The following is a 21,579-nucleotide window of genomic DNA, read 5'->3' on the forward strand; positions in this document are numbered from 1 at the left end:
TAAACTTGATACTAGACTAGACTTGTCTAGTATCTTAGACAATCACTAAAATTGAAGTGACAGACTTGATCCTGAACTTCCTAGTGGCCAAAGAAAAAAGGGAAAGAGGGCCAGTAACATAATTCAGTTCTTCCAGATGATCGAAGCTTACAAAAAAAGACTTTCCTTGGCTCGCAGATGTAAGAAATAAGCTATAACTTCTAAAAGAAGTGATTTTCTTTAAAAAAGAAGTAATTATATTACTGACACCAGCAGATTTCAGACAGAAAGCAAACAAAAATTTTGATAAAATTAATGGAGTTGCACCTGGAAATGACTCCCATAGCCTGACCACTACAAGACTTTTCTTGGTGTAAAATCATAATTTCAGAGTACAATTAGGAAAACACGAAGTCAACTCTGCATATCTCAGCAGAGCGATGAGGTCTCTTCCTTTGGATTTTAGTTAATATTTTATGTAGCACAACATGTAAGATTTTGAATTGCCACTTACGTGTTATATATGTCCTGGGGTTTCCTTTTCAAAGGCCACAAATTATAAATACATATGTATTTGTACAAATAGTTTCCTTAAGAATATATCCTTATGTTCCTTTTGGAAGGAAGGGAAGAGCTTCATGTTCAAATCTGATATTGAAATTTCTGTTTCAGTGTGAAACTACAGGAACGAATGTATCATTTTCAAGTTGATACCAAAAAAGACTTCATGATAAGTGGATATGTTGTCAAACCAGTCTTAAGCAATTAAAGGGCAAAAGAAATAAAAAATAAGAATAGAAGCCATATGAAACAGATGTTTTTAAAGAACTGAGAAAGTGTCAAAATTACCCTAAAATGGAAAGAATTGGTCTGAAGTTTTACCCAGAAGTTTGGATTAAAGACAACAATAACAATGGACATTTCTTGAACGTTTACAGTGTTCTAGGCACAATTCAAAGTGCTTTGCTTGTATTAACTCACATATTCCTCTAAACTTAGTACTAACCTCATTATTCCCATTTTATAAAAAGAGAAACTGAGGCATGGAGCAGCTAAGTATTCTTGCTCCAGTTCATACAACTAGAAAGTGTTAGAGCTGGGATTTACACACAGTCACCCAGTCTGTCTCCCGTGGCCACTCACTTACCCACTATGCTGTACTGCCCCTTGATGTTATGGCAGATGAGCCAATGAAGAAATGCTTTAGCTGGCCAGCAAATAAACACCTCATATTTCTGTTGTGTCCCTATAATTTCTTTTGATTTTTTTTTCTTTAGAAGATCAAACTTACCTTAATTATTCTTGAAATTCCCCTTAATATTCTTGTATACAATTCCTATTGGTAAATTTTTTAAACTAAGGCTCCTGATTCCAGTTGAATGATGAAACCTTATGCAGCTATTAAAAATTGTGTTTTTGCAAAGAGTGTTAAACATGTGGAGGAGGGGCGCCTAGGTGGCTCAGTTGGTTAAGCATCTGACTGTTGATTTTGGCTCAGGTCATAGTCTCATGGTTCATGAATTCAAGCCCTGAGTCGGGCTCTGCACTGACAGCACAAAGCCTGCTTGGCTTTCTTTCTCTCTCTCTCTCTCTCTCTGCCCCTCCCCTGCTCGTGCTCTCTCTCTCTCTCTCTCTCAAAATAAATAAACTTTAAAAAAAAATGTGGGAGGAATGCTTATGAAGCAAAGCAGCGGTATGTAAATTTGTTGGAAGCCAAGTTCCACCCCCCACCCCACCCCCAAAAATAAAACTATTAAAAAAAAAAAAAAAGATGGGAAAGTTCAATTGTGGCTATCATTGGGTAGGAATAATAGGAATGATTTCTTTTCCTCCTTTTCTTAATTTTCCACAAAATTTACCCGAATACTTTTATAGCCCCAAAAATGAAATAAACTTCATTTTTTAAAAGGCCAAGCAGAACCGTTCTTTACAAAAGCACAGTACAAAGCTCCTAATGATAATCCTATTGTATAATTTGAAATCCTCTCCACAGAGCCCTGTGCTGTATAGGTAAAGGTAGCATGGTTTAGATTTGCACTATCATATGTGGCTATTTAATTTTAATTAAAATGAAATAAAATTTAAAACTCAGTTCAACAGTTACACTAGCTCAGTAGCCAAAGTGGCTAGGGAACAGCTTTTCCATCCTCACAGAAAGTTCTATTGCACAGCACTGCTTCTGACGACAGAACCTGGAATCTGGAACTAAGCGACTTGGAATCAAGTCCTTCTAGGAGCTGACACTTGCTGTGTGAAATGGGCAATTTACTCAACCTCTCTGAGCCTATTTCCCCATAGACAAATTAGGAGTAATAATAATATCATTTTCCATGTAAGGAGATTAGGGAGGTCAAATAAGATAATGCATGTAACAGTTTTCCAAAAACTGCAGTGTGGCTTACCAGGTAGTAGCTGCTTCACAGACCCCCCCCACCACCACCCCCCCACCCCCCCGCCCAGTTTGAACGTAATCTAGCTCTTTGTGGACTGATTCCAAATCCTTTAATGGTTCCTACCAAGACTTTTGTCTAAATGACACCGTAAAATTCAGACTTACCAGCTCTTACCACAGTTCCTAGAACAAGTCCTTGGCAATGTGAATGTTCCATTTCTTTCTTGTAAAAAGCTTCAGATACACAGCTCTGTACCTATCTCTTATAATAACACCTCCTCAAAGTTTTCCTTAACGATGTAAGTACACTGCTCTACTTCTAAATGGAAAAGACTGTCTTAAAAAAAGAAAGCAAAGAGGCTTTGTCTACCAGATAAATGGGTTAAAATGCTATAACTAAAAGGAAATCAATCTGAGTCGACAGTGCAGGAATTGAGCAAAAGATGTTGCCATTTGCTGCAAGAAGATGAGGTTTTCACTAACAATTACAACAGTTTCTCTGTGCTTCAAAGCTGTTGGGGTACTGATTAAGCGGAAGTACTTGCTCATTCTGATTTTTTTTTTCCCCGAGTCACTTCTGGTTTTTCCTGCAAAACAACCTGACTAATTTAGCTTCTTAGAGCTGCTGTATTTATTCCCCATCTAACCACCTGCTAGTGAAGCGTGGGTCTCGTGTGTCTTACAGGAATGAAGTAGGCAAGTTTTGGCTCAACGCGGTGCAGACTCCACACTCACCCTCCCTTCTGCCTCCCGCAGGTCTCCTCCAGCCGTGGATGCCTTTGACATTATGACCGCAGAGGATTCCACCGCAGCCATGAGCAGCGACTCGGCCGCCGCGTCCTCGGCCAAGGTGCCCGAGGGCGTGGCCGGCGCGCCCAACGAGGCGGCGCTGCTGGCGCTGATGGAGCGCACGGGCTACAGCATGGTGCAGGAGAACGGGCAGCGCAAGTACGGCGGCCCGCCGCCCGGCTGGGAGGGCCCGCACCCGCAGCGCGGCTGCGAGGTCTTCGTGGGCAAGATCCCGCGAGACGTGTACGAGGACGAGCTGGTGCCCGTGTTCGAGGCGGTGGGCCGCATCTACGAGCTGCGCCTCATGATGGACTTCGACGGCAAGAACCGCGGCTACGCCTTCGTCATGTACTGCCACAAGAACGAGGCCAAGCGCGCCGTGCGCGAGCTCAACAACTACGAGATCCGCCCGGGCCGCCTGCTCGGCGTGTGCTGCAGCGTGGACAACTGCCGCCTCTTCATCGGTGGCATCCCCAAGATGAAGAAGCGCGAGGAGATCCTGGAGGAGATCGCCAAGGTCACCGAGGGCGTGCTGGACGTGATCGTCTACGCCAGCGCGGCCGACAAGATGAAGAACCGCGGCTTCGCCTTCGTTGAATACGAGAGCCACCGCGCGGCCGCCATGGCGCGCCGTAAGCTCATGCCTGGCCGCATCCAGCTGTGGGGCCACCAGATCGCCGTGGACTGGGCCGAGCCCGAGATCGACGTGGACGAGGACGTGATGGAGACCGTGAAGATCCTCTACGTGCGCAACCTCATGATCGAGACCACGGAGGACACCATCAAGAAGAGCTTCGGCCAGTTCAACCCGGGCTGCGTGGAGCGTGTCAAGAAGATCCGCGACTACGCCTTCGTGCACTTCGTCAGCCGGGAGGACGCCGTGCATGCCATGAACAACCTCAACGGCACTGAGCTGGAGGGCTCGTGCCTCGAGGTGACGCTGGCCAAGCCCGTGGACAAGGAGCAGTACTCCCGCTACCAGAAGGCGGCCAAGGGCGGCGGCACGGCCGAGGCGGCGGTGCCGCAGCCCAGCTACGTGTACTCTTGCGACCCCTACACGCTGGCCTACTACGGCTACCCCTACAACGCGCTCATCGGGCCCAACAGAGACTACTTTGTGAAAGGTTAGTGGGGGCTGTACTGCTGGGGAGGTCCCCTACAGCCCTGTGGCCAGGGACAGAGTCAGGGGTGTTATGGCTGTAGTTTGCTGGGCTGGTAGACAGGCTCCTCCCCCCACCGACCCACCCTCTTTTGGGTGTCACTTCTGGGTGTTTTTGTTTTTAGTTTTGGTTTTTTGCTGGCACTTAGAGTGTTCACTTCCACAGCATTTTGGGAAATGTGGGTTGTTCATGTGTATGGGGGCGAGCGGTGAAATCACAGGGGCATAGAGGCACTTCTTGCATACTACCTTTCCAGGGTCTCCCCAATTTGGGGCTAGTCCACCTGTCTCTAGTTTAAAAGCTCCTTGTGAGATTAAATCTCTAGGATGTCGGCACACGAAGGACAATGTTGTGGTGGTGGTGACGTTTAAATTATTGGCTAGCATGTAATGAAACCAACCAAGCATTATACTGGGAAACCAATACCTAGGTTCTGGGTCCTGCTGTCATCAGATTAACTGGCTCTGTGACTTTAATCAGTCCCTTTCACCTCCCTAGGCCAGTTTTCTCACGCATAAAATGAGGAAGGTGAACTAGCAGATCCCCTTCCAGATCTGACTTCTTTCTATTCTGTGAATGTTTTCCTGTATTAAGTTGCACTTGCAATCCTAGGAACTCATCAGCAAGTTCATCTCTTGTGTCGAGCAGGCATACTTTGGATGCAAATCTAGGATGGAGTAGCATGTTTGAAGCATCTTGCCAGCTCATTGAAGAGCAAAGGTGTAACCACCTGCAACTTATGGCAAACAACTAAATGGCCAAGAACCTTGAGTTGAGATCTGCTTCCTGTACGGTCACTGTTGGTTGCTCATCATTTTTTTGTGTTGTTATTATAAGCAGGCAGCGTAAGAGGCCGGGGTCGAGGTGCGGCTGGCAACAGAGCCCCAGGGCCCAGGGGTTCCTACCTCGGGGGATATTCGGCTGGCCGTGGTATATATAGCCGATATCATGAAGGGAAAGGAAAGCAGCAAGAAAAAGGATATGAACTTGTACCGAATTTGGAAATCTCTGCCGTCAATCCAGTTGCCATTAAACCTGGTACAGGTCAGTATGAACCAGAGATAGAATGCATCAGCCTAAACCCCCACCCTTTCTTTGAAGTGACTCTAGGCTTTCCTTGGGCTCTTTCATTGCACACGGGTTCCCTTTTCTCATAGGCAGCCAGAGATTAGGCAAGAGTGTGGCCTCCTGAGCCTTCTTAATGTGGGACTTAAGGGGATGGTCTAGCTCTGACCATGTTCAAATCAAACCTTACAGTAGTGGGTTTTTCAAATGGGTGCCACTTAGTCGCTAGGCTTATTCTCAGTCTGTGACCCAGTAGGCAGAGTTGGAGTGGTGAGGAGGGACAGAGGAAGAAAATGGAAGATTAGGAGATTCTTCTGTATCTTCTACCAGCTCAAACCATCTTTTTCTTACTCAGGCCTATTGCTCCACTAGCTGTCAAAAAGCCAGAGGATACAGCTTATTGCCAGTTCTGAGAGTTGGTGGGAAGGGTAGGAAATCCCCCTTCGGGAGCAAAAAACACAACTTGTCCCTTGTCATGGTTTTATAACCAACCAGAATACCTGGGAACAAGGCAGTGGTGAAAGTTTTTGCAGCTGCTAATTTCCTGGATTCTCATTTCCAGCATTCATCTCCCCCTCTTGCTGGATCAATAGATTGCAGGTAGGGACACTCAAGTAATTCAAGCCAGAGACCTTGAACTTTGCTTTCACCTCCAGGCCCTACAAACCACTCTGCCAGTGTTATTAGTGCCCATTGGTCATCTGGCGTGAGTCAGATCTTTCTGATCCTCACTTCTAAGGAATTCCATTGTGAGAGCATCATAGCACCAACTCCCTATTAGCACACACCACACAAATATCCACACATAAGGAAAATTCATTCGTGGAGAGTCAGAGCCATCCTCCTCCAGCTCTCTTCCTGGCTTCGTGGAGGGTAGACTGAAGAGCGCTTTGAGAGAATCCTTACCTTGAAGCCCAGCTCCTCTTGATTTTCTTCTGGTTGAGGACTGTACCTTCCACCCCCTAGCTAAAAGAGAGTCAACGAATCTGCGTTTGGGGCATAGGTTTGCACTGCCACAAAGGGCTTAGAACGCATTTTCCCAGCAGAGCTTCCTTTTGAAATAGTCCAGGGATAATTTTTTTGCCTAGGAAAAAAATGTTGCAGATTCTGCAGTCAAATGACTCCTTAGTCTGGATTTCCTTACAAATGCCATTGACACTATAAGCAATGTAAAACTGATCCCATAGCTCTCTGTAATGCCATAAAACAGAGCCTGGATACGATAGTTGTCACTTCTACTTGTTGGAAACTGGACTCCTGTTGGCAAGTGGCTACAGCTTAAGATTTAACTGGAGAAATGAACTCTTAAACCAATTTTAAGCGTATAGTCGTGTCCTACAGCCTGAGGTAAAAATTCCTGTGAGCGGACAGCCTAAACAATCCAGAATTACTTAGTACAACCCCAGTGTAGCTTAAACTCATAATCACCTCTGGTCCCCATCTTCTGGGCTCTCTTTCTGATTCATCCAGAAAATGAGAACTTTATATTTTAGGAGAAGCATCAGGGCAATGGTGGAGTATCTGGCCATAAGACCATATGATTGAAAGATTTCATTAAGGTTTTAGATGTATTATATTGAAAGGCCACACTGTTGTTTAGCCTGCAATCATTTGTCTGTACCTTATTTCAGATCAGTTTGCGTTAGAGTAAATATGCTTACAGTTGTAGGAAAAACATAAATGAAAGCATACTTTGTGTATGTATTTTATATTCTTGCTTACCCTTCAACACACACACACACACACACACACACACACACACCACATACTTACACAAACTCCCCCAAAACCAGGGCTAATATTTTTTCCTTCTTACTTCTCTTTATCATACATTGGCATTCAGTAACTGCTGTCTGTTTGAACCCCTGCTTAAAATAGAGTCCTTTGGACTTTCCTCACAGAAACACATCTTCGAAGTGCTCATCATAAAAGCAATCACTCACTGCTTCACTACTATGAGCAGACATTAGCAAATGAGGGAATTTGCCATTTTTTTATTATGTGTTTTTCCTTGAATCAGTAATGCCGAAATCTGAAATAACAGAGTGAAGTGTACACAGACCTCTGAGTTCTCAGAAGGAAACCCTCTCCAGCGCCTGCTTCTTAAAATGTGTAAATGAGGGGTGCCTGTGTGGCTCAGTTGGTTAAGCGTCTGACTCTTAATTTCGGTTCAGGTCACTATCTCACATCATGGTTTGTAAATTCAAGCCCCACATTGGGCCCTGCGCTGACAGTAAGGAGCCTCTTTGGTATTCCTTTCTTGCTCGCTGTCTCTGCCCTCCTCCCCTGCTCATTCTCTCCCTCTCTCTCTCTCTGTCTCTCTCTCTTTCGCGTGCGTGCTCATTCCCTCTCTGTCTCTCTCTCTCTCTCTCTCTCTCTCTCTCTCTCTCTCAAAATAAATAAATTTAGAAAAAAATTTTTTTTAAAATGTGCAAGTGAAAGGGTGGCGAGTCTCGTAATGAGTGAGGTGAGTGATGAGGACCAACAGGCTCACTCTCCCACGCTGGAGGGCCTCTGATCTCACGTCTCGCCTTGAACCTGCTGTCTCAGTCAGAAGGCCCTTTCTTTTGCTGGACATTAAGAGTAAGATTCAAAATGAGATTTCTCTGTAGAAACGGTAGGAAAAATGTTGGTGCGGAACCCAACTCTGGACTCCCCTTGCGTGAGCATCTGTTGGGAGACCCCTCCGTACACACGTGGATCCTTTTGCAAGATGAACAGGGGGCCTGCCTGCCAGCAACCCTTTCTTCCTCTTGGGTAGCACCTTGTTACCTGTACTGAGAGACAACATTAATTAGCAGGGGAGGTCCGTGACCACTAAACTTGGTTTTGAAAAATACCAAGAAAGTGACACCTCTTTCTCGGGACTTTCAAGCCGTGTGCTTTTCCTTTCTCTTACAGTGGCCATCCCTGCCATTGGGGCCCAGTATTCCGTATTTCAGGCCGCCCCAGCCCCTAAAATAATTGAAGATGGCAAAATCCACACAATGGAGCACATGATCAGCCCCATCGCGGTGCAGCCAGACCCAGCCAGCGCCGCAGCTGCTGCCGCCGCCGCCGCCGCCGTCATTCCTGCTGTGTCAACGCCGCCACCTTTCCAGGTAGAGCCCTTGCTGTGGTCATTGTCATTTGTGTGTGAGGCCTCTGTTAATCACAGATTCACTGACGATTCAGCAGGAGAGTTTGCTGTGTGCCGAGCTCTCCGATGAAGTATGGGATTGGGTGAAGAAAAAATGTTTACTGTAAATCATGACAGGACGGAAAAGTTTGAAAGAATAATTATACTACCCTAATATTATCACTGTATTAAAGATGGGAGGCATGGTGCAGAAATGACACGTGTAATTCTTCACTGTGTCATAATATTGTGCATACAATATTGTGCATATAATATTGTGCATTCAATATTATGATGCTGGATAATTTTTAATTCATGTTCTTACTGTTAAGGGGCTGACTTGCAGAGTCCAGGGAGATCGCTCACATTTTCACTTGCCAAATTGCAGTTCAGTGATGATTTTTTAAGTTCTCTCCCCCTGCCCTTCCCCCCATAGCCCCGCTTCTGCTGGGTATGAATATTTACACCTGTGTATCCACACACAGGTGTGTAAGTGTGTGTGCATGGAGAGAGAAATATCTGTGGAGGGGCACCTGGGTGGCTCAGTCGGTTAAGTGTCTGACTCTTGATTTTAGCTCAGGTCATGATCTGGTTCATGGGTTCAAGCCCTGCATTGGGTTCCTCGCTGGCAGCGTGGAGCCTGCTTGGGATATTCTCTCTGTCTCTGTCTCTCTGTCTCAAAATAAATAAATGAACTTAAAAAATATGTATCTGTAGAAATGTAGATATATAATAATTTTACAGGGACACCTGGGTGGCTCAGTCAGTTAAGCGTCTGACTTCGGCTCAGGTCACAATCTTGCAGTTCATGAGTTCAAGCCCCAATTCGGGCTCTGTGCTGACAGCTCAGAGCCTGGAGCCTGCTTTGGATTCTGTCTCCCTCTGTCTCTGCCCCTCCCACTCATTCTCTGTCTCTCTCTCAAAAATAAATTAAAATATTTTTTAAAATAATAATAAAAAAATAAAACTTTGCAAAATCCACCCTTAATCCTCTTCTCCAACCTGATCCAGCTCTCCCCATTCCTCCTCCCTGTCCTGTCTTCCTATTTCAGCCTCCTTCCCCACCTTTGCTCATAGCTTCTCTTCTCTGTGGTCTTTTCAGCCCCGAGTCTTCTGTAGAATCTTTCCCAACCACCTAGGCTTGGAAATCATCTCTCCTGTGTTTCTCATTACCCACATTGTTACTTGGCATATGACTGCCAGTATGTTCTGTCTCCCCAACTGATGAAGCTCCTCTAGACCACGAGCTACATCTTACATTTCTTTTTATCTTCAGTGCATAGCACTTAGGGAATACCTATAGGTGATAATGTCATTCATCCAAAACAATAACAACAAAAACATCGTGTTAAAGCTACTTTTTGTGAGGCAGTGAATCTCAAATACCTTATCATTCCACAAGCACATATACTCAGACCTAGGGTCTCTTACCTAACTGGATAAGAATTATCCAGGGAGTATGTTTAAAAAGCAGATTCTTAGGAGCGCCTGGGTCACTCAGTCGGTTAAGCATCCGACTCTTGGTTTTGGCTCAAGTCATGATCTCGTAGTTCATGGGAGTAAGCCCTGCATCAGGCTCAGTGCTGTGAGTGCAAGATTTCTGCTTGGGATTCTCTCTCTCCCTCTTTCCCTGCTCCTCCCCTGCTCGGGAGTGTGTGCAAACTCTCTCTCGTGCTCCAAACAAATAAATAAACTTAAAAACAAAAAACAGATTTCTTAGACTCAAACCCCGGAAGATACCCAATGAGCAGAACTGGGCTGGGGTTCTAGAATCCGTGTTTTGTATAGGCTCCTCAGCAATGCTGAAATAGAGCCATGCTTGTGAGCCACTGCACTATGATGCTATATATTTATTTGCTTTTGCCCTCCCTGTGCACCATTCTGGGCTGTGTTATTCAGAAAGGGTCACTCCAGCTGAAATTTATTCATTTACCAATGTATCATCAAGTAGTCGTCTAGTCTGGACTAAAGCCAAGAAAAGGAATAGGTTGTAAATGACTCATACTGTAAGATGGCAGCTAAATGTAGCTACTTTTTGTGAACTCACTATAAGTATCTAGAGTAACCTACAAACGACACTTAGTGGAATTCTGGTCATTTCTAATTTCTCGTTACTAAGAAACTCGTGAACTTTTGTCCTTGGTGCATAGTGTCCCAAATTCCAGTTCTTGGACTCACGCTCTAGATCACAGGCTGTTTCTGTCTTTTATCGGTCTGCACTGAATGTCGCCATCAGGGTCTTTGTTCAAAGTCTTTGCTTGTGACTTGGTTCAGTGTACAGTTGTTATCCATTGATCCCAGGGCAGATTTTTTCCTTCCTTCAACATATCGTGCAAATTGCTTGTAGCTACTTACTTGTGAACTCCAGGAATGACTTCTTTGAGTGTGTGTGCTTCTTGGTGCTCACCCACTGATCTAGGTACTCGGGGACCTCCCTCTGAGTTCATTGACCTGGGTTCTCAAAATGTTCAGCTCTCTGCCTCGCCCGTATTCTCTGCCAAGTTGCAACAGAGGAAGGAGCGTTTTAAGCACTACTGATTGGTGAATAGAACACCTTTCTGAGTGGAGCCACACTAGAAATCAGTTCCCAGCATTAGTTCCAGAACCTTCCCGTGGAACACTTTCATTCATACTCCTGTTTTGCACGTGCTTAGGGATGTTCCTGTTTAGCCATTTTATAGCCTAAATTTCATATAGCCTTTATAAGTAATTTAAAAAAATGTTTGCTGGCATAGACAGTCACTTTTTCAAATTTATTTCTCAAAGTGTCCCCAGTCTTCAGAAATCTTTGGGATAAGTAGAACAAGGATAACCGTTCCTCTTGATGGGGCCTTTTCCTCTCTTTCCCCATCCCCAACATCCGCTGCTCACCCCAGCCACACCCAGGTGTTGGGGACTGGACGGTAGTACATGAAAAGGTCTCTCTCGGATTTCTCCCTCCCTGCAGTTGTGTCCCTTTGTCACTAAATAAACGTCCATACGTTTGTAAAAACTTGCTTCTGTCTTGCTGCAAACCACAGGCTTCCCAGTTCTGAAGTTTCTGTCTGTGGTTATGAAGCAATGCCAGTGAGGTAGTCATTGTTAACATGTTGTAGGAGACCAGATAATACAGGGCTAAAAGTGCTGGCTCCAGAGTCCTACATTCCATTGCTTAAAAGCTGTGTCACCTTGTGCAAGTCATTTAACACATCCTCTCTGTATAGTCACAGTACCGGCTTCATTGGTGGTTGTGATGATTCCATAACATCATACAAATAAGGTACTTAGAATAGTGCCTAGCATACCGTAGTCTCTCAGTTATTATTATCATTGGTATAATTATCATTTTGGTTACAGTTGACAAAATGGCTCTCAGATGGTGATAGCATAAACATATGTGTCAGTAAAACACATATTGTGTATGTTATATGTATTATGTTCTGTATTCTCACAATAAAGTAAGCTAAAGAAAAGAAAATATTATTAAGAAAATCATAGGGACGAGAAAATGCATTTACAATACTGTGCTGAATATATTGGAAAAAATCCACATATAAGTGGGCCCACTCAGTTCAAACCCATGTCATTCAAGGGTGTACTGTATATATAGTGGTGTCATATCTTAGGTTGAAACCATCAGTAGCATTTGCCGAAAATTGTAGAGGGTTGCAGTTTTTTTTTTTTTTTTTTTAGATCACAGCTTAAAAAGCTGCCCCTTCGGAGATCTATATACTTGGTTCCATAACATTGTCACAGTCTGTTTTCCTCTCTGTTTTTGAAGCATCTTGTTCCTTCAGTTAAATTAGAGTTGAAGCAGCTGGTATATACTTTAGGGAAAATATTTTTAATTACAATGAGATCATCTGAGCAAAGGGTAGATTACTCAACTCCCTTTGCTAGCCTGCTCATGCTGATTGAGAGGAATGGCAGGTAGAAGATTCCAGACTATTTAACTTGTAGCTCTACGGTTCTGTCACTTTGACCAGTGGAATTTGGATGCGCCTGGAGGATGAATTTCCAGCTTACCTTGATGGCTCTTTCCACCTTCCCTTACAGCAGTTATGTGCTTTACCCCTCTGCCCCCCTCCCCCAACCCCACCCTGAGAATGAAAACCTTCGCTTTTACCTCCTCCTACCCCCGACCCCCGGGAACTGAAAGAACGAACGGAGCCTTGGAAGGAATGGGTGACTAAATGGAACAGGCACCTACGCGCAATGAGGATCCTTTCTGTCTCTCCTCCTCAGGGCCGCCCGATAACTCCAGTGTATACAGTGGCTCCAAACGTTCAGAGAATTCCCACTGCGGGGATCTACGGGGCCAGTTACGTTCCATTTGCTGCTCCAGCCACGGCCACAATCGCCACACTACAGAAGAATGCGGCTGCCGCTGCCGCCGTCTATGGAGGATATGCGGGCTACATACCTCAGGCCTTCCCCGCCGCTGCTATCCAGGTGCCCATCCACGACGTCTACCAGACATACTGACACTGGTGAGGAGAGTGGAGACAGACCACGAACTACCCCTGAAGGAACACTTTACTATTTATGAAGAAAGAACGTGCAGGATTAGCACACCTATGAAAGTGAAGAATGTTATCAAATGTCATACTGAAATATTTTATATTCATGATGAAGTTTTCACTAGTTTTTTTTTAAGACTGTTTGCAATTTAGCAGCCTGTGTTCATACATTTCTAAGAGACTTGCAATGGTTCGTGCCTTAATACCATCTCTGAAAAATTTGTACGCTGTAGTACATTTGTATAGAGGTTTTTGTTTTTTGTATTTTTAAGGATATATTTTCAGTATGAAGGTTATTTTCTTAACTTCTGCACTCCAGAGATTTCTATTTTGTAGTACCTTCAATAATATATCAACTATATATTGAAAAGCACACTTGAGCAGCTAGGGAACTATTTTGAAAAATATATTCAATATTTAAAGACACAAACAATAGTGCTTTAAAATACTACATAAAATGTTATTTTAAAAGTTATACTGGAAAGTGCAATTTTAAAGTGAGTAAAATCTCTATTTTAGCTGGCATTAAGGGTTGACGGTGTTACCATCTGTTCTCTATGACAGTTCTTTTTTTTTTTTTTTTTTTTTTTTAAGGAATTAAACACTCGATTTCTCCTTAAGCCCATGTTGAAAAGACTTGTCACATATCTGAGTCCAAACACTGGAAAGCTCTCACCTGCCACCATCACCCTGGACCCTGTTCATTCTCCATTTGTCTTTCCCTCCCCACACCCCTACTCCTTCCTTCCTCCTTTCCCCAGCCCCACCTGTGAGTCTGGCAAGTCTAGGGCAAAATGAATTACTCTGAAAGAGAGAACATTGATGGCTTTTATACTTCTTCCTGGGTTTTTGTCGGGGCTGGGGGGTGTTTTGTTGTGGGTTTTTTTTGTTCTGTTTTGGTTGGGAAGGTATTTTCAATAGCAGAGTATGCATAAGCACAAGGTTTTCATAGATTCCATAAGACATCTTTGCATAGCTATTTAACTGTCTTCTATAAAACCTTAATTCTTTTTCTAATGCTTTTATTTTATTCATTTTTTGAAGTATGAGTTTGTAGAGACAGTGAATGTCATTGTAGACAAGGCCCCCAAAGACTCTAGTCACAGAAAGTTAATGCTTCTAGTTGCTTTTATCATGTTTCAATGCGAGACGTCTTGGGCGGCAAGGGTGTTGGAAATATGTTTATTGAGCAGGGCTTTCCTCCGTAGCTGCGCACATGGCAGGTGTACTGAATGGGGACCTACACACCCAGGAGGAGGAGGAGAGACCTGGAGGAGTTAAAAGATAGTTTGTAAATAATCTCCTAATGCTGGCTTTTAGTTGTTTCATGTTGCAGAAGTTCATGGTGTATAGTTTAATGCAAAATGAAACCATTTTATTTCAATGTTATTAAAAATTGTTGTTTTATTAGGAAGTAAATGTATTGTTGCAGTGTTGTGCCTGTTTCAAGGCTTGTGTTTATCAGAGTGAATGTAAAATACAGTAAAATGTTAAGATTGTCATCTGCTTTAGGAAATACATCAACTTGGAACTTTTTTTAAAGGCTCCATCAAGGAATTGAGGTGTGCAATAGGTAGCAAGTACACAGTTGTGTTTTTATGTCACATTAGAGATCTGTAAAATCTTTCCACTCAGTTTTTGCTGATGGCTGAATTCGTATTTATGGATTAATAATAAGATCACGCCTTTAGCAACTATTGTAGTTTTGTTTTCAGTTTTAAATTAAGACATTCCCAAATGCCTCTTTTCCCCCTCATTTTAGGGTGGGATGAATTTTTTATATATAAGCAATATTTATTTAACTATTCTGTAAAATTATTGAGTGCCTGCAAAGGCCTTTAAACATTTCTAACATTTATTTCCCACCATTCTTGAATGACATAAATAATTGTGCAATGTTCCTGATGATGTACCCAGCAAGCTGCATCCAAACTCAAATCTGTTGGAATGAGTAATCCAACAAAATGCAATTTGGATCAGATCCTCATCCCTTGACTTTGTGTGAAAGAAGTACTGTCCTTCCAATGAAGAACTGTCACAGAGGTTCACTGGATGAGACTCTGACCCAGCGGTCTTACTGTATTTTACATATGCCTGTAAATTATTTGAAAAAAAAAAAAAAGTAGTAAGAAAAGAAAAAAAATTGATATCTTAACATTGCAACTACCAAACTACCTTAAAAACAAATGTTGGTGAGCCTCCTATCTGGTCTGTCTGTTTCTGTTTCAAAACCATTTCAGATACACTACTGAGGTAAGTTTATAACTTGAAATGTGAACTTTTTTTTTTTTTAGGGTTAAGAACAAACTATATAAATGTTTAAAAAAAAAAGCTTTAGTGTTCTCTGTTTCAAACATGCTAGCAATTTAGTTTTTATCTTTAGTTGCTTTGTATTTGAAAAGCTTTTAAATTTATTTAGATCTTGCTCCATATACAATACATTCTTAGGATGTATGTAGTAAATAAAGCTTTCTTTAAAGCAATTTCCAGGCCTTATTTTAAATTGTGTTTTCTTTATACTGATTTTTTCCTAACAAAATTAGAAAGAGCTTTACAGTGTAGAAGGAAGCAATTGGTTTAGTATTTTGAGCTGGAGAAACTGGCAAGTTACTGTCCTGTCTTTGCCTTGGAATTACCATCAAAGATGGGTTACATAGTAAAAATTGTGAATTATCAATATTTTCAAACTTGGGCTTAGGTGTTTGAAGGTTAAGCACCCAAATTCTGCTCAACATCTAGACTGGAATAGGATTTGGCAACGCCTGTCACTGCTGTCAGCACTGAAGTTTATGATCCCAAGAGCTTTACACTCAGACCTCTAAATGGAGGCAACGTTGGGTTTGTCCGGTGGTCTTGTGAAAGCGCTGGGTGACCTGAATGTCTGTCACTGCACTGGAAACCAAAATCTTGTGTTCCTCATTTTCACAGCGCACAGCAAGGTTAGCAGAACACTTCCTTCCCTTTTTTCTGAAAGGCATCACTAACTTCAGACAATATCCAACAGCAGAGCCAATCAAATGACTCAAGGGAAAGTGATGGGCTGCCAATGGAAATACTTTTAAAATTTTCCCCACATGGCTTTGCCATTGATCAAGAATTTTACCGTCTTCGTCTTGAGCAGTCTGGGTTGTGGCGTCACTTCCCACCTTTCTTGAAACAGTAACTTCTTGCTTTCTCTTAAAAAGATAAAGGCCTTTTTTAGACGCAAGAGGGGCCAGGAGACTTACCAAGATGACAGATCATTAGGCAATATTTTCAAGGATCTGCTGATTCCTTTTCTAAGAGAAGAGTACAGATGTCCTTCAAACTGCAGAATCACAGAGTTTGATCTCATTAGAAAAAGAACAATTGTACAAAATAGGTATTATACCGCCACTAGGTGCCAGGGTCTGTTGTAGGTGCTACAAGCATGAACAAACCCACAAAATCTTGCACAAGTAGAGCTTACATTCTGGTGGGAGAACACAGTTTGAGCAGATAAACAACATGTTGGGTAGGGACAAATGCTATGATTACGTGACTCATTAGGCTCTTTGGCTCCCATAATCTTGGGTCAACCTCACAATAACTCAGTGAAGTAGGCAGGTCAGGCAATGTGACTGGCCAAGCTCACGTGGGCTGGTAAAAACCTGGACTGAAATCTGCGGTCAGATCCCAAGTCTCAGGTTTTTTCTAATAGCACACTGACCCTGGAAATGGGTAAAAACAGTCATCCAGCGACCTCCTTCAGAGCCTAGAATAAGAAAAGAAAAGCTTTTCTACAAGTGCAGTTTTTGGTTGGGTTCTAGTATGTTTCCCTATGCGACCTCTTTTCCTCGGATGGGGACAAGAAAGCAGAATGGCTGAAAATGCCTATTCTCAGCCTGGAAGACCTAGTGTCTCTAAGTGGAGCTGCTAGAAATATACACGCTGGGAGGTTTAAGGAATTCTATCTGCAAGGCTGTCCCAGAGATGATAGAGAAGGCTAAAGAACTGTCGTGGGAAGTCGCCTATACCCTTCTGATTCTTCACTAGGTAGGTGCCATTTTTTTATTCTAAAAAAAAATCTGTCAGGACAATATACATAGGTATTATTTAGTTGAAAGAATAGTTAGAAAACAAAGTTCTGGTTTTTCTTTTCTAGTGAAGGAAAACCCCATGACAGTCCAATGTTCATTGGATGCTGTTACTGGCACACGCTGTGCTGGGTGTGTTTCGTTAGCTATAACTGACCTTACTGGCTTACCGAACTCTGTCTTAAGGATATTAGGGTGCTTGACTATTTAACAGAAATGTATAGTATATTACCTCAGTTATTATGTGATAGTATCTTTGTTATAAAGCCTTCAGGGCACTCGGCTTCTCTCAGAGTTAAAACACGAAATGTGACATTTTGGCATGGCTGTTTTGATGAAATGACATTTTGACCTCATGACCCTTAAAAAAAATACGTCTTCAGCCTTTAAAAAAACTACTAGGTAGGATGATACAGATGTATTCACTTTATGCCTACCCTACCACTTTCTTCACACATTCCCCATCTCTGACCACCCAAGGTCAAGGGCATGATTAGGTTTAAATACAAAATGAGGCTCAGGAGACATCCACAAAGTGTTTTGCTTCAATTCCAAGCTCTAAGCTGTTGGACTGGATACAGCCTTTTCTTTCCCCTCATTTCCCTCTTTAGACATCCCTTTCTAGATATAGTATTTCCCTGTTTCCTAATGTCTCACACCAATATACCTGGAAAAAAATTTGCCCAAAGACTTACCTCTGTGGACAAGCACTGTGACCTAGTGGAACAAGGCTGGGTTTGTAGTCCACATGCCTGGGGGGTAAAACCCCAGCTTTGCTACTGACCAGACATGTGATTTTGGAACAGACGCCTCACCTCTCTGAGCTCAAGTTTCTTAATTGTAAAATAGAAATAACAATCCTGACGTCACAAGGTTATTGTGAAAATCAGATGAATTAATGAATCTAAAAAAGCCTGGTATGTTGTAGGCACTCAAGAAACAGATTTCCTTTCTCTTCCCCTGTAGTGTGAATGCATTCTGCTACATTAACTCTTTTAAGCCTTTCCATTTTACCCCTTTTTATTCCTTTTGTTTCCATTTGTTCAGTAAACATTTATCGAATGCCAACTCGAGGCACTGGAGAGACAACAATCAACAAAATTGACCCTCTCTGCTCTCTAGAAACTCCCAGGCTTGATAGGACAGTGTTGCAAGTGCTCTGAAATGGGAGGTGGCAGCCATGCAGGCTTGTGCAGGGGGTTAAGGAGGATTTGGGGAACAAAGTGGCATCTGAGCAAAGATCTATAGAATGAGTAGGGATTAAGGCAGGTAAGCAGAGAAAAGAGGGAATAGGAGGTGGCCAAGTCCAGAAGAAAAACCTTGGAATAGTCAGGGACCTGGAATAAGCTGTCTCAGAGAAAAAGGGTGTGGAGTGAAAAACTCAACCATAGTTCTGTTCAACATTAAACATGGTTCATGGACCTGTGCTAACTATAGAAGGAAGAGATTTGGTCCCTATAACAAGGAAGTGGGAAGAGCCATAAATCATTCTTCCTTAGGACTTTGAATTCCAGAAAATGGTGGAGACCTGCTTTTATTAAACTACAGAAACTGAGGGCTTTCTTTCAATCAACAGGATGGTGCATTTGAGCACTCCCCCTAGTGGGCAACTCCCACCTTTCTGTCTTCGTTGCCCCAAGTGATGCCCATCAACCTTGATCTCGTGGGGGAGAGTTTGTAGGGACACCCAAGGCTCTTAGTGTTCTCCGCCCTTTCCTTCCTTAGATCCAGTTTCCAGCCTCTGGAACCTTTCTTTTCTCTTGGAGATCATACTGCAGCTATATGTGCTGGCCAGATGTCCCCACTCTCCCTCTGGAAGCCCTACAGATGCAGGGCTTCTCAGCAAAGATGAGGGAGGCCTATAGTCCTCCAGATAACTGAGGGCACAGTAGGGTTCCAAGTAAAATCTTCAGAGACTCACTGGCTTCCTCAATGGGATTATATTTCCCTGTGACTCCATTCCACACAATTATACTCACAATCAAATGCAACACCAAACCCTGCATTTGCAAGAAATATGACCTTTGCTGAGCTAATTTTTAGCCATCCTTTTTTCTTGGCTTGCTCTACTTTGTTTATCAAAAATCTTCATTAATGATTAACCACGAGGTTTAAATAGGCCTTAGTCATTCTGAGGCAGGTAAGACAAGTTGCTAAAGCCCAGTTGTTTCTGAGATGACCTTGCTGGGGCGCTGGGTCAAGACATTTTGAGCTTACAGTATTATGATAACACTCGGCTATGGCAGTGTTTTTGTGGGGATTTTTCCTCTCTGTTTTCAGGACCTCTATTCTAAACTGTGGTGGCACCAGGAAATGGTATTTCTATCAGCCTGGCCAGCTTCACCACAACCTTGATTCAAATATGGCCGCTTGACATTTTCTCAATCTTCCACAAAGTGCTAAGCAAACTCAGCTCCTGACAGGCCCCTAATCTCTTCTTTACAAATAAGATGCTCACCTAAGAGGAGAAATTCTGGGAGTGTGACTGAGTCTAACTGTGCTGTAGTATTTCTAGAAAGAAGCATTTAAAACATTAGAGACAATAGCGAAAAGAATCTATTTAGCATAATTTCCTGACACCTAAGTGTGAATATTCCCTGACCTCATCTTATTCCCTATTTTTCTTACGCTTAGGAATAATGTTAAAGCCTTAGAGGGTGATCACTCAGCAGGAGATAAGAATAATGGCCAACAGTAACTTATTCTATGCTGATTGAATACTTACTACGTGTCAAGTTGTTTACATGGATTTTGTTAAAAACTTTTTATTAAAAATAATGTAGATATAGAATTGTACACATATCATATTTTTAGAGATCGAATACATCCCTGTCACCAGCACTCAGATGAAAAACATGACCACCATGCCAGAAGCTTACCTATGGCCTTGTCCAGTCACTACCTCCTCACCAAGGGTAACCACCACTCTGATCTCTAACGACATAGTTTTGCATGGGTCATTTTTGTCATACTTGAGATAGCTGCTACTATTATCCCTTTTCCAGGAAAAAAGCAAGGAGGCAGAAAGAGGTTTAATAACTTCCCTAAGGTCACGTAGCTAGTAAGTGAAAGAGCCTGAATTTGAACCCAGCTTATCTAACTCCAGTGTTGGGAACAACTGTGGGTGAGTACTGGTAGGGGGTAATTATAATACCCATTTTGTAAGGACTCAAAGTCATTTGTTTCTTCTAGAAGTTTACACTGATCTCCTAACAGTCACTTCACAATAAAGGTTATTGGAAAGTAGAGATAAAAACCCAGCATCCACGGCTGAGCAAGGGGCACAAAACTTTTGAAGTGTCCAGGCCCTGTGGGATTGCCCTTCTACATTTTTTTTATTCCTTGTGGCTTCCAAATCTCTTGCATGCTAGCATACCCTTTATCAAACTCCACTCTCGGGAAGGGGAGAAATGAGTTAATTCCTATGGAGTTAGAAGTTTTTCACTAAACGCAAATCCCTTGTTCAGTATACTGAGGAATAAAGCTCTAATTTTGACATTTAAGATTATACCCAGTACAATACAGAGAATAACTTCAAGGATCAGGAGGTCCTCCACATGCCCTCACCACGTATTACAGCCCAGTCTAGGGAGCTTGGCCTAAGACTTCTGAGTTGCCAGGGGTCACATAATTAGACCCTTGGAGAGTTAATTGAATAATGTTAAGGACCAGTAGCCAAAATACAAGACATACTGAATAAAATCTTGGAAAAATATGCCAATCAAGGCACTTCTTTATTCTAAAATGCTAATATTATTATTAGCTTACCTTTGAATACCATTTCACTGTCCACAGAAGGCTTTCTTCAGCTCTACCTCACTTGAGCCTCAGGACAATTGTTAAGACAATTACAAAAGATATTCTTCTCCTTTCCCTTCTCCTCATTCATTCATTTGTTTATTCAACAAATGGTTTTTTGGGGAGAATTTTGGGGTTTTGTTGTTGTCTGAGCATCTGTTGTGTGCTAGGCGTTGTGCTGGGACCTTAAGAAACAATGGTGAACATTATCTCCATTTTATCAAGGAAGAAATTGAAGATGTCACCCAAGATGACAGTGATACTCTAAATTACATAATATAGTGTGACTGCACTGTGCCAAAGACTTTAAACACAGCATCTCATTAAGACCTCATGACAACTGTATGAGGCAATTACCATTATTTTAAGTCCCATTTCACGAACGTAGAAACTGAGGGGCAGAGAGAAGTTAAATGGCCACTGAGGCCTCACAGCTGTGTGGATGGAAGAGCCGGCATCCACACCCTTGTTGGGTCTGACTCTGAAAATGAGAGCATAAGCATGACCTTACAGATTCAGTAACCAACATCCCATTTGGGCCCTAACTCACAGGAGCTTTGACTCTGAGGCAAGCAATAGAAGGATAAGAGCTCTATGGTTCTGTGGGATACTGGAAAGGGACTTGGTTGAGCCCTACTTCTTGGGCAAAACAGGTATTTCAATGGATCTCTCAGAACAGCTTTTTCACCCAAATGTTAAATATGGCCATTCAAATGGAACTTGG

At 42.7% G+C, this 21,579-nt stretch overlaps 1 protein-coding gene and 1 long non-coding RNA gene across 7 annotated transcripts in view; one reads left to right on the forward strand and one right to left on the reverse strand.

Moving 5' to 3' along the window:
• The window catches only part of RBM47 (RNA binding motif protein 47), a 160,361-nt gene extending 144,876 nt beyond the window's left edge, over positions 1-15,485 (forward strand). For 5 of the 6 annotated variants that reach the window (XM_058722776.1, XM_058722777.1, XM_058722778.1 and 2 more), the window contains 4 exons: positions 3,128-4,284; positions 5,158-5,364; positions 8,287-8,486; positions 12,728-15,485. In XM_058722776.1, coding sequence (XP_058578759.1) covers positions 3,159-4,284; positions 5,158-5,364; positions 8,287-8,486; positions 12,728-12,967 — 1,773 coding nt within the window. In that variant the 5' untranslated portion in view covers positions 3,128-3,158 and the 3' untranslated portion in view covers positions 12,968-15,485. The remainder of the gene's footprint in view (positions 1-3,127; positions 4,285-5,157; positions 5,365-8,286; positions 8,487-12,727) is intronic. The other variant, XM_058722774.1, reaches the window with a different exon arrangement.
• On the reverse strand, positions 15,269-21,111 carry LOC131507670 (uncharacterized). The gene is made up of 2 exons (XR_009259621.1): positions 20,826-21,111; positions 15,269-16,178 (listed from the first exon to the last, which is right to left on the reverse strand). It is a non-coding gene; the product is annotated as an uncharacterized LOC131507670 (long non-coding RNA).
• Between the last annotated feature and the right edge of the window lie 468 nt (positions 21,112-21,579).

This window comes from Neofelis nebulosa, chromosome 3 (assembly GCF_028018385.1).
Source record: "Neofelis nebulosa isolate mNeoNeb1 chromosome 3, mNeoNeb1.pri, whole genome shotgun sequence".
In the NCBI taxonomy this organism is placed as follows: Eukaryota; Metazoa; Chordata; class Mammalia; order Carnivora; family Felidae; genus Neofelis; species Neofelis nebulosa.